The 13,770-nt window shown below is 31.2% G+C and overlaps 1 protein-coding gene across 1 annotated transcript; it reads right to left on the bottom strand.

The window, feature by feature from the left end:
• Window positions 1-8,285: 8,285 nt before the first annotated feature.
• Window positions 8,286-10,699, bottom strand: LOC109339525 (chlorophyllase-2, chloroplastic-like; the record flags this gene model as incomplete). The annotated part of the gene is made up of 3 exons (XM_019576981.1): window positions 8,286-9,007; window positions 10,349-10,503; window positions 10,579-10,699. Coding segments are annotated over 3 exons (954 nt in total), but the record flags the coding sequence as incomplete, so codon positions are not given.
• Window positions 10,700-13,770: the final 3,071 nt, after the last annotated feature.

The following is a 13,770-nucleotide window of genomic DNA, read 5'->3' as shown; positions in this document are numbered from 1 at the left end:
GAAATTTTTAGCTAATATTTGCCAACTTTTGTCGTAGACATCAAGTTCATGACATGATACATGACCTCATCTTGTAGATAGAGACATATGGTTCTCACAAGTTTCTCCTTAAAATATTTCCAATCCAGTTGAACCATGTTTGTTGGTTTTGTATCATAAAGTGTACTGAAGTATCATCATATGCACCAAGCCAAAATTATAGTCTAACCAAGCCAGGAATTGGGTCGTGGTCAAGGTATCTGGGCCTTGTGACTGTGCCAATTATTCAATCTGGTTGTGCCAGGAAGTAGGCCATGAACGAGTGAAATATCAAGTTCTGTCCGTGCCAGATATTTGGCCATGACCGAGAAAGTGCATCAAGCGCATCAGCCATGATGCATCATTTGACAAGCCTTCATGCATCAGGCCAACAAATCAGACCAAGACTTGGCACATCAGGCCAATCAATCTAACCGAGACTTGGTACATCAGAAAAGGCATCTTGGTGCATCATCTGACTGTATCTTGGCACACCAAATCCAGCGCATCTTGGCGCACCAAATCCAACATGGGCGCATGAGTTTTGTTTGGCTTGGGATATTTTGGTGGTGCTTCTAGAAAGATGGGATTGCAGTAGAGCACTTTATTTTAGCATTTGTTTAATTAGGAATTAATTAAGTTTTTTTTAGTTGTTAGGATTATTTTTCTGTTATTAGAAGGGTTTCTTAAGACCCAAGTAAGCTAATATAAATACAGGTTGTGTATTCCATATTCAATCAATCAATAAAAATTACATCCATATTCATTCTTCAATGATTTCAAATTCCTTTAAAGTGCCTTCAATATTTCTTGTTAAGCCAACATATCTTTAAGTCAACCTTTGTCACAATTCGAAATTGTCAATTCTATCAAACTTACTTGCCTCAAATTTGAAACATAGGTTAAGATCCATCTAATACCAATTTTTGGGAACAAGAGATCTAAATAAGTAAAGACAAAATGAAGAAAGATAACACAGAGATCTATTAATGAATTTTAGTCAATTGTGATTACATCCGAGGGAGCATTGACTAATAAATAATATGGATTACAGAATAATGATTTATGTTATGGTTATCACACTGGGTTTACATAAAGCATATATATAACTTTCTATCTCAACCCATTAACATCAACCCAAACCAAGCAGACTCATTATTGTTTTATGCAACATATTTGCCACTATGTCAAACCACATCAAGGTAGACGATTATGGTTTCCCTAGAGCCTTCCGTGATTGCCACTATAACTCATCACTAATATTACATCAAGAATGCAATTGTGTCTTTTTTTACATGATCTAGCCATGTTCCTATAGAATGACTAATATATTGGTCATTTGAACAAAAACCATATAAAACTGTTAAATTTTTCACTAACAATAAATGATATTATTTTTAGTTTTACTTCATGTGTATTCTAGAAGCAATCAAGTAGCTATCGTTTTGGTTTTCACACAACCTAAAATATTTTCACACAATTTCTCCTCGTGATAAGCTTTAATAACCCATTGGATTTTATTTTTTTCAAAGTAACACTCAGTTTTTTTTAAGATATGGGTAAACTAATGAAAACTTTATTAGAAACGAAAACCAACCATTAAAACATGAAGGTGCAAGCCAACACCGAAGACACAGTGAAAGAAAACAACTATGTTTAGTTTTTGTGCCTTCTTCCTTTTATTTTTAAATGTTGGACTTTGTTATGTTTTTAAGGCCCATTTTCTTTTTAGATAGTTAGTTAGGTTCAGGAAGTTATTCTTGTTAGAATAACCTCTCCTTCTTACTATAAATAGCTTTCTTTATACTCATTGTAAACACACTGAAAATTCTAATGTAAATGACTAGAGGTATTATTCATCTTTCTTTCACATATTCCAAGAAAGTCAGTTTTATCAAGATGGGACACAATGATCTTTAACATGGCATCAAAGCTTACACTCTGAATACCCTTTGTTTTCATTATTCTCCGTTGCGCCTTGAGCACCATCATCTTCGTCAATCTATAAAGTAAGGTTCTTCAATCTGAATACCCTCTCTTTCTCCTCCCTTTTTTACTTTAATGGAAAATCGAATTGTTCAAGCAATTAATCCGATTCAAGATCCAAAATCCCTTTTCTTCATACCTCCAAATGAGAACCCTGGAACTACTATTGTCTTTGCCCTCCTTATTGGTAAGAACTACCACGCTTGGTCTCGTGTTATGTCAATGTCCATAAATTACAAAATTAAACTCTAATTCATTAATGGATCTCTCCTGAAGCCCCCAACCAATGATCTATCATTTCCTACGTGGGACAGTGCAACACTCTTGTTGTTTCTTGGTTAACCCACTCCATTGAAAGCTCAATTGTTCAAATCATTTGTCGATGGACATGACATTAGAAATATGGGAAGACTTGCGTGAAAAATACTATCAATGAGACATATTTAGAATATCAGAGGTGTTTTGGGAAATGTACACATTCAAGCAAGGTAATATGAGCATATATGCATACTACACACACATAAAGGGATTTTGGCAGGAACTTGACAAAAGCTTCAGGCCAATTCCCTCATGCTCTTGCATAAATAAGCATGACTATGTAATATACTTCCTTAATGGACTGGATGACCAGTATGAAGGGGTAAGATCACAAATAATGCTTATGGACCCATTACCTACTATCAACAAGACCTTCTCTTTGTTGATACAAAAAGAAAGGCACTTGAATTCCGATTATAGTGAGTCTAGGGTCCTAATGAGTAGTGTGGATAACCAATCTACAAATTATGGCATTTTAATTGGAGGAAACTTTTGAAGTAATAGAGGTAGGGGCAGGGGTAGAGGCCCTCAAAATAAAATAGGAAGAGGACATATTAGAACCTCAAATGGAAGTGGATTCAAGACCTGCACATTCTTCCGTAGATCAAGTCATACTATTGACCAATGCTTCAAGAAACATGGTTTCCCCCTAGGCACTTCAAGAACTTCAATGTCAACAATATTACAAGCATTGAAGAAAAACCTTATGATATGAATCATCAAAATGAAGATAAAGAACAAAATATTGACAAGCTTTCTAGTGAACCAGAACCTGGAGTCAATATCACCCCTCAGCAACACCAAACCATCTTGTCCATTATGTAGTAACAACCAATTCCAGAATTGCTCATAATGCCAATCAAATTACCAGTCATCTTGTTGATTCCAACAATAAAGGTAACACATACTTGTTGAATTATTTCACTAAATCTAATGATTGGTTACTTGACACATGTGTTACTGACCATGTGTGTCATACCCTTTCTGATTTACAAACCTACAAGCAGATTGCCCCTATTTTTGTCACACTGCCTAATGGCAGTCAAATATCCACTACAATATCAGGGAGTGTTATGTTCTCTAATTATTTACATTTGACAGATGTTTTATATATCCCCTCATTTCATTACAATTTAATTTCCATTTCAAAACTTATAAACAACATACCTAGTCAATTGAATTTCTACAAAAAATTCTTGTCAAATTCAGGATCTCCAATATTTGAAGATAATTGGTATTGCTGAAGTAAGAAGTGGTCTCTATGCTATGAAGGATTTTGCGATGATTTTTCCTACACCTAACATACATAGGAATCAATTCAAGAACAATGTTAATTCTTTGTCTCTCTTATTCATACTCACTTTGCATTGAGAATTAAATGCATAAGAAGTGACAATGGGAAAAAATTCTCAGTGTCTAGTTTCTAAGGTGAGCAAGGAATTCAACACCAAACTAGTTGTGTTGAGACACCCCAACAAAATGAGGTTGTAGAAAGAAAACACCAACATATCCTTGGTGTTGCTAGATCCCTTATTTTTCAATCCAAAATTCCTCATTGTTTCTGGAATTTTGCCATGGCTCATGCTATGCATTTCATTAATATGTAGCCTAGCATTGTATTGTCCAATAAGTGCCCTTATGACATTCTAAATGGTAAGTTACCTGATATATACAATCTTAGATATTTTGGTTGCCTATGTTATGCTAGCACTCTGACCTCAAATAGAAAGAAACTTGATCACAGGTCCAGAAAGTGCATATTCTTAGGTTTAAGACATGGTATCAAGGGTTATGTTCTAATGGACATCAACAATCATGAAATTTTCTTGTATAGGAATACCATATTCTATGAGCATAATTTTCCTTTTAAGTCTGCTCAAAATAATCACCTTGACATCAACAATGAATTGAATCATGATAGCAATCCCACCTATGATATAGAGAACCTTGTTTCTACTCAAGATGTCATTCCTCAGCCTCACAATGTTGATCCCTCTATCATCCTACCTGATGTTAATGTTGATGACTCTCAATATATTCCTATTGATAATATTAATATTCCTTTTGAGCAGTGGCAGATCTTGATTAAAATTTTAGGAGGGCAACAATATTAGTTACACTTTAGAATTAAAATTAATTGAATAACAAAAAATATAAAGAAACATATATGATTGGATTAGAGATAAAGTTTCAACTATTTCTTTTTCGATATAAATCACTTTGTCGTCAACAAGAAATTCATCTTCTATATTACTACGTAATTTTTTTAGTTGACTTCATTGCTGAAAATGATATTTATGTAGTAGTTGAACCATAATAGATAAGATAAGATGAATAACTTGATAATGCAATATATGACTAACAACATATAGTAGAAAATTTTTAAACTTGAATGGCTAACGACACCAAGAATAAAATATTGGCATTGACATCTTAAACTAATTTTCGTTGCTCATTGAAACTCATAGAATAGAAATTTTGGAAATATATATATATATATATATTATCAATATTAAATGACTTATAAGGATCCTTAGGGTATACATTATAATACATACATAATCTCCTTCATCAAGTATAAATCATTATAACTCAAATGAAATCGTATTATTATAAGCAACATCATCTAAATATGTAAGAGAACTTGATCTATTATGTAGAATTTTTAGAAGAACTACACAAGTTGCATTATATTTATTTATCAAGCTACAAATTAAAAAAATATATGAGCCCCAATAGTCTCTTCATAAAAACGTCATTTGAGTGTAGGTAAAGAGAATATTTATACTCCAAATAGTATGTCACTATATATGTTACATTTTATAATAAAAAGTACAATACTTAAGTATTTTTTAGACCAAATACAACAAATGATACATGAAGTGATACACTTTGTAGGACAACATATATGTTCTCGTAGGGAAAAAGGTTATAACAAATTTTAAAAAAATCCAGGGGGCAGCTACCCCCACCTGTACCTTCCATCATCTGCCCCTGCTTTTGAGCACAACCCTGCTCCTGATCCTAGTGAACCTTTTAAAATTGGGGACACTGCTCCTGATCACATTGACCCCTTTATGCCAAGACAATCTCTTAGATCTAGACATAGGCCTCAATATCTTAAAGATTATAATTGCACTTTGATTACACATTCAGTTGCACCCAATTCTTCATAGGTAAGATATCTTCCTTCTTCAAATCTTTGTTATCATAAATTGTCCACTACTCATATACGCTTTTCTCTTGGTCTTTTTTCACATGTTGAGCCTTACCACTATAATAAAGCTATTAAGCGTCAATGTTGGAAATATGCCATTCAAAGGGAACTCACTACACTGAATGAAAATCAAACTTGGAGTATAACTACTCTTCCTGATACCAAGAAAGCTATAGGATGCAGATGGATTTTCAAGATAAAGTATAGAGCTGATGGATCCATTGAAAGACACAAGTCAAGACTGGTTGCCAAGGGCTTCACTCAGACAAAGGGAATTCATTACATGGAAACTTTCAGTCCAGTATAGGATGACGATGAGAACCAAGAAAGCTATAGGATGCAGATGGATTTTCAAGATAAAGTATAGAGCTGATGGATCCATTGAAAGACACAAGTCAAGACTGGTTGCCAAGGGCTTCACTCAGACAAAGGGAATTCATTACATGGAAACTTTCAGTCCAGTAATCAAAATGACTACTATAAGGGTCATTCTATCCATAGCCTCTATCAATAATTGATATCTTCATCAATTAGATGTAAATATAGACTTTCTCCATGGAGACTTGAAGGAATTTGTTTATATGAAGGTGCCCCTGGACTTATTATTCCTCACCCTAATCTTATATGCAAACTAGAAAAATCTCTTTATGGGCTCAAACAAGCAAGCAAGCAGTGGCATGCCAAGCTTACTGATGTTCTTCTCCAATTAGGTTATAAAAAATCCATGGTTAAGCACTCTTTGTTTATTAAATCTACTCATTCTAGTTTTACATCCATTTTAATTTATGTTGATGACCTGATTTTGTCTGAAAATAGCATGATAGAAATTAATCATATGAAGAATCTATTGAATACTGAGTTTAGCATCAAGGATCTTGGTGAACTAAAATATTTCTTGGGGATGGAAATAGCTAGAACTGGCAGGGGGATTCTTCTTTATCATAGGAAATACACCATAGATCTTCTTGAGGAGACATGAATGCTTGCTTTCAAACCATTTTCCACTCCAATAGAGTATGTAAGAAAACTTGTTCATTCCAAATCTAGAACCCCCCGTATCTGATCCTAGCCTTTACAAAAGGCTAATGGGAAAGTTACTCTATTTGATTCATATTAGACCTGACCTCAACTTTGTTGTTGGTCACTTTAGCTAATATGTGTCTTGTCCTACTAATGATCACATAGATGGAGCCAAGATAATCTTAAGATATCTCAAATGAACCATCAACATGGGAATTTTCTTTTCTTCTGCAGGTTCAAATTTTGATATCAAAGGATATATTGACTCAGATTGAGGAGGTTGCCCTACCACTAGGAGATCTATCTCGGGCTATTGTTTTTACATTGGGAATGCTCTGATTTCATGGAAAAACAAGAAGCAATAAGTGGTTTCTAGATCTTCTACTGAAGCAGAATACAGAGTTATGACACTAGCTACTTGTAAAGCTCAATGACTCACTTACCTCCACAATGATTTTCATATACCTCACCTCAGCCTTTCACATAGTTGTCAACCCCGTCTTCCATGAAAGGACAAAACATATAGAAATTGACTACCATTCTGTCAGAGAAAAGGCCCAATATGGTTTATTGCATCTTCTTTCAATACCCACTACTTCATATTTGACTGATATATTTACGAAGGCTTTATCTCCAGCTCTATTCAAGACTCTTATTTCCAAGTTGGGTATGTTGGATATTCACATACCAGCTTGTGGGGGCTATTAGAAATGAAAACCAACCATTAAAACATGAAGGTGCTACAAGCCAACACCGAAGACACAGTGAAAGAAAACAACTATGTTTAGTTTTTGTGCCTTCTTTTTATTTTTAGTTGTTGGGCTCTGTTATATTTTTAAGGCTCATTTTCTTTTTAGATAGTTAGTTAGGTTTAGGAAGTTATTCTTGTTAGAATAACCTCTCTTTCTTACTATAAATAGCTTTCTTTCTACTCTTTATAAACACTGAAAATTCTAATGCAAGTGACTAGAGATATTATTCATCTTTCTTTTTCATATTCCAAAAAAGACAGTTTTATCAAGATGGGACACAATGATCTTTAACAAACTTAATCAAATCATGAAATTTGTAACAAACTCCAATTAGATTTGTAATATAACTCATGGAAAAAAAATAGTACCAAAAAAAGTTCTCATGAAAACTAAGTTGAACTAGTGATGAAGGGTATAATTTGGCAACACAAAGCACTCGCATGAACTTTTTACAAACTCCAATTAGATTTATATTTAAACTCATGAAAACTGTTAAACTAGTGACAAGTAATGGGTATAATTTGGTAAGAAGAAGCACTTGGTTAACCCAGTAATCTAATACAGGTTGGAATTGGATCCTCCAATACTAAATTACGAAGAAAAAGGGAGTTGAATATTTTTTTATTTTATTTCACTAAAAAATAATTAAATTTTGAACGGTTAAAAATATTTATATGACACGTGGAAGTATTTGCATGGAGATGATCCTCCACACATGCAATACACATTTTTAATCTTTAACTATCGGTTATGTTTTTTTATCTTTTTTCTCTTTATCTTAACATGATTATGTATGGTAGTTTAAATGTCTCAAGAGGTATCATAAAAATATTTTACTAGTATGGAAAGTACTAATACTTGAATATAACTTCAATTCTCTATCAATACATCGATCAAGTATAGGAGAATATTAACTTAAACAAGGGATTGAGTTGAAATAACAATATGCAGATTAAGTAATATAACTCGAAGTACTGATACTTGAAATAAGAATGAGTTGATCATTATCCAATTCTCTTCACACAGAATATTCAATTTGAAGATCCACTGGTGCAACTAGACGCTTATCTCTTATAGCCAATAAGTCACTATTATCACCTTTAAGGTAACCTTTCAAGAATGCAACTATAACTCCTCCAGCAAACGATCTCATTGGTTTCCTTGAGTTTCCATTCTTGCATAAACAACAAGTACTTTTCCCTAAGATTCCCTTTGTAACATCATCTAGAATATCAAAGTGGCCATAATCCTTAGCCACAAAGTGCCATGCAGGTTTGTTGCATTCACTATAAAACTCTTCATGGCTAACACCCTTTGGAGCACAAGCCAGAAACAAAGGGTTCCTTTGAACTTCACCTAATCCAGAACCTATAATCAATACAGGCATGTTGAAATTAAATGAATGAGGGGAAAATGTGAGAACTGGTGGGGAAATTTGCACTGCTTTTCCAAGTCCATCAACTGGGTCTACTCCTATTATGGCTGAAAAGTTGAGAGTGGTGCTAGTATTTAATTTTTTAAGAGCAAGAGCAAAAGCTGTTTTGCCTCCACGGCTATGGCCAGAAAGTGCTAACTTGCTTAAATCTGGTTTTACATTTTGTGGAAGTAATTTGGAGAGTCCTTCTGAGAGCCAATTTGTTATTGCAGCTGTAGATTTAATCTCATCACTTGCATCAGTTTTTGGCAACTTATACAACTGTTCAATTAAAAACAAGATTTAGTTCAACCTTTGTGTTACAACAAAAAGGATTCTAACAGTTGATAAAAGGATGACCACAAATAATCATTATATGAAATTATGGAGTTGTCAACTCATATATAATAAGGTGTACTTCACATTTGAAAAATCCGATAAAATACAAGATTAAATTGTTAGACTTTTCTTATTTTTATTTGTAAAGCTGAACCGAAACTTCATATGATTTTTTTTGGATTATATTAAATGTATTAATGTAAATTAACCAAATCAAATTGAACCACGTATTATTTAAATGTTTCAGATCGAAACAAAAATACACATGACATTCTTTATTTTTGTTTTTCTAAAATATTTTGAAATAACTATATACAAAAAAGTAAAGCAACAAGTAAACACTTATTTTATTAGGTGGAGTTAGTTATATACATCATGAACAAAGAAAATAAAAATGTGAAGAAAAAAAAATCATACCATTTCAAATATAATATTTAAAACTTTATTTTTCAATAAAAAACTTTTAATTGAACTCTAATTGATAAATAATCGTGACATAGTGAAGAAACAAAGATATGTTATCTTAACTCATGTTTTAAACTATGTCTCGTATTAATGATATGAAAAATAATAAATGTTTAATGTTTTTAATTAATATGTCATATTTTTATTAATGCAAGACATAATTTGAGATATTGACTAAGACAAGAGATTTGTGATATGAGGTAAGCTGTTCAATAATTGGATCAATGAGGATTAAAGACAGTAACCATATTAGGATAAAGCAAAGAAATATCCATTGACTATAGGACTAAACCCATGCAGATCTTTCAATTTTCTGGCCCAACATTTTTTTAGTACTTGCAATGGCACATATATTATAATATGATCGATACTGATGTCTATGCTGGTTTTCATGAATGTCTTTTTTGGGAGATTGGTGGTGTGAAACATCAATAGTCTTCATTTTTTTGGGAGATTGGTGGGTAAAAATGATTATTTGGAAAAGGTGATTATCAGGAAAAGTGTCTTAAAAAAGGCTTCTTGAAATAATGATTTTGGTTTCAAATTAAGTTTTCTAAAAGTAAATCAAAAATATTGAAAGATGAATTGAAATTTATCTATTTAAGTTTTGGATGAATGAATTGAATCACTTTAGATATGATTCATCCTATATTTGATTGGTTGATAGTTTTTTATCCAACTTATAAGTTTGTGATATAAAAATATTTAATTCATTCGTTACCCTTACTAAAAAGCAACCGCAATAAAATAAGATGATGCTTACAATACCATGATGCAAACAACACTAGTAATATGGTTCTTGCAATACCAAATACTAACCTGAGGAGCAATAACAATGAAACCATGAGAGGCTATGTGTTGCATGAGCTGGGAGTAAAATGAATTTTCAAGAAGGAAGCCATGGAGGAACAGAAGAATTGGAAATAGTCCAGCTTCAACAGGGTTGGCAATTAAGAGCGGTTTTGGTGGTGAAACTGAAAATAAACAACAACAAAAGTTATACATATATATATATAATATAGATCCTCTCCGGTACCGGATAGAATGACCGGCCAAAAGATACTTGCCAAATGAACTAGAATCGATGGTTTGCAGCGATGTAGTGTAGTTGCCAGTGTCAAAGACATTAGCTTGAGCGCTAAAGGAGTAAGAGTAGATACTGAACTTCTGCTATGTTTTACTTTCACCTGCAAGTGTCATGCAGATGGCAAACGTTGGGTACTTATATAATGGACACAAGATTGTTTTGGTTAGAAGTAACAAGACTTGAAGACTTTAGACACTACAATTTTAATGTGATCTGTGGTAGGACTATTATACATAGTAATGATATATCATCTTACAAAGTCAATTTATATATCTATCTGGATGGAAAATGACATATTATAAATTATACATTAAAATTATGCTTCTGACACATGATACTTATTTATGTTGCCGGATAATTTATAAGTTAATTTTATAGGAGTATTTATCATTTTTCTATAAAATATATAATGTAGTTAAAATAAAGGAGGATATGAAAATTATAAATATAGTATTTTGTATTATCTTTCCTAATCCTAAGTGATACATGCTTGATTCCCCTTAAGTAAGGTCTTGGGTTCGAGTTTTGTGGATGAAAAAAAAATGTCCGCTGGAAGAGTTAGCCCCATATACACCTGTGGATGTTCCTGACTCGGACAATATTGCCTCTAGTGTAAAGATACATGTGGGAAACCAAACAAAACTATAAGAGATGGTAAAAGTACCAAAAATGGTTGCGAGCACTTCTTAATTAGAAAGGAAAGAAAATAAAGATATTACAATAGTTTTGGTTATCCTCTTCCTATTAAAGTAAGTCTTTATTAAAAAGATATGCATGTTTGGAATTTGATATCAAAAACATTTTTATTTATTGGATTAGAGATTCATGTACCAAAAATAGAGATTCGCTATTAATTATTTACTATTAAATTTTTTTTAATAATTATTAGAAATTCATTATTAACTACGTATTGTTCAAAAATATTTTTTTATTACTTTTTTTTAGAAATGAGAATGTTTCGCATTGAACAGCCTCATTAATGAATATATAACTCAAAAGTGGAGGGAATAAGAGTCTCATAAATGATTATATAATAAAACTACTTTTTACATAATTAATTATTATTTAATCAATTAAAAAAATATTTATCAGAACCATGGCGATTTTATATTTTCAAATGAAAATTATTTCATACCAACTTATTAATCTCAAGCTTTCTTCATATTTTGATGAATAACAAAGAATAAAATTTGGGAGGCATAAATTATCAATGAAGTAATTCTTGATAAATATAATATGTTGTTATCACTCATGTTTAAAATTAATTTTATAAAGAAAATAAGTTAGATGAGAAATGGTTGAATAATATATATATATATATATAGCGACATGTGTGAACAAAATCAAGTCTCGTACTTCTAAAACAAAACATGTCCTAATGACAATTGAGTCCAATAACTTCAAATGCATCACATTGTGTTTTGAATCCATATCTAATTGTCCAATCATTTGAATACATCTATTACTTATATAATATAAAAAAATCTCTCATAACATGTGTCAATCTCTCAATCAAAATTTTCCTTCCAAAACATGTTTATGCTAATTATATGTACATTCTAACATTGCATCTTCCCTTTTTATATATTGTATATTTCACTACTAATAATTGGTGGACACATTTGTTATTTAATTCTATGAAGAAATTGCACCTCACATTAAAGATGATTGAATCCATTTTCATATATGAATTACTTCTCTCTCCATTATCATTTCATATCTTGTTCTCTTACCCCATTCGTTTCATATTTCGTCTTCTTATTTTCCCCTTTCATTTCATATTTCATCTTCTTCTCTCCTATATCTACAGTCCAATGTTTCACTCATCAAATTTACTTTGTCATTATCACAAAAACATGTGTAGTCATTGTAGATTTGTTCTTATTGTATAAATATGTTGTTTAAAGTGCATTTTTCATTGATTGTTTTGTTTATTTTTTTCATTCAATTTTTTATTTTTAGATATGTTTTTACTTTTTTAGATATGTTCTTATTTTCAGATCTTTTGATTAATTTTTTTGTTTATTTTGTATGTATATTCTTATTTTTCTTTGATTTTTTTGTTTATTATTTCATTGCTTTGTTTATTTTGTAAATATATTCTCATTGATTTCATTATTTTTTTAAATTTGGTTTTCCAGTAATCATCTTCCTTATTGTCTGATTTAGAAGGATTTAGAAGGATTTCATCATTAACAATGACCAAATCCTCAAAAACTATGATATGTATTTGATCTCCATTTATATATATATATATACACACACACACGTTCACTTAAGTTACAATATTGTATTTGTTTGTTTGTTGTTATTAATCTATTTATCTCTTCATCTTATTATGTTCTTATCCTCTTATCTCTTTGTTTGCAGTTTGACTCTTCCTTGAAGCATCTCTACAGGTTAGTTTTATGTCTCTGTGTACATCTCTTATTAAAATCTACAATTTTATTCTCATTTGCCCAACAAATGAATTTGATTTTCTATTAAAATATTTACAAGTCTATTATCTATATATGAATTGAAAGGCTGATAAAAAGATTAAACTATATATCATATATTTGTTACAACTGTCCAAAGAAGAGACTATTTTCGTCAAATAAATTTCGAATTTCAAAAGTCATTTATTTTCCTCATGTTATACAATAATATGTCTTCTAGAATTAATAAAAAAATAAAATGATTTAAAATGTAAGGAATATAATAATAAAAAAACGAGAATAATAAGATGTCAGAAGTTAGCTGGAGTTCTGAACCTTTCATGTAAGAAGAAAAGAGAAGAAACTATAATGATATATTACCTATTTATAATTAAAAAAAAAGTCTCTCATGACATGTGTAATCTTTCAGTCAAAACTTTCCTCCAAAACATGTTCATGTTATTATATGTATCTTCTAACATTGCATCTTCCTTTTTTATACATTGTATATTTTAATACTGTTAATTATATGTATCTTCCAACAATAGTTCATGTTAATTAATATTTTAATACTTTTTTGCACCTCACATTAAAGGTGATTGAATCTATTTTCACATCTAAATTATTTATCTCTCCATTATCATTTCATATATTCATCTTCTTCCCTCCCTCTTTCGTTTCTTTCACATATCTACAATCTAATGTTTCATTTATCAAATTTACTTTGTCGTCATAAC

The sequence above is a fragment of the Lupinus angustifolius genome, unplaced genomic scaffold (assembly GCF_001865875.1).
Source record: "Lupinus angustifolius cultivar Tanjil unplaced genomic scaffold, LupAngTanjil_v1.0 Scaffold_79_69, whole genome shotgun sequence".
In the NCBI taxonomy this organism is placed as follows: Eukaryota; Viridiplantae; Streptophyta; class Magnoliopsida; order Fabales; family Fabaceae; genus Lupinus; species Lupinus angustifolius.
The sequence above is the reverse complement of the archived record's forward strand: the minus strand, read 5'-3'. Positions and strand labels throughout refer to the sequence as shown.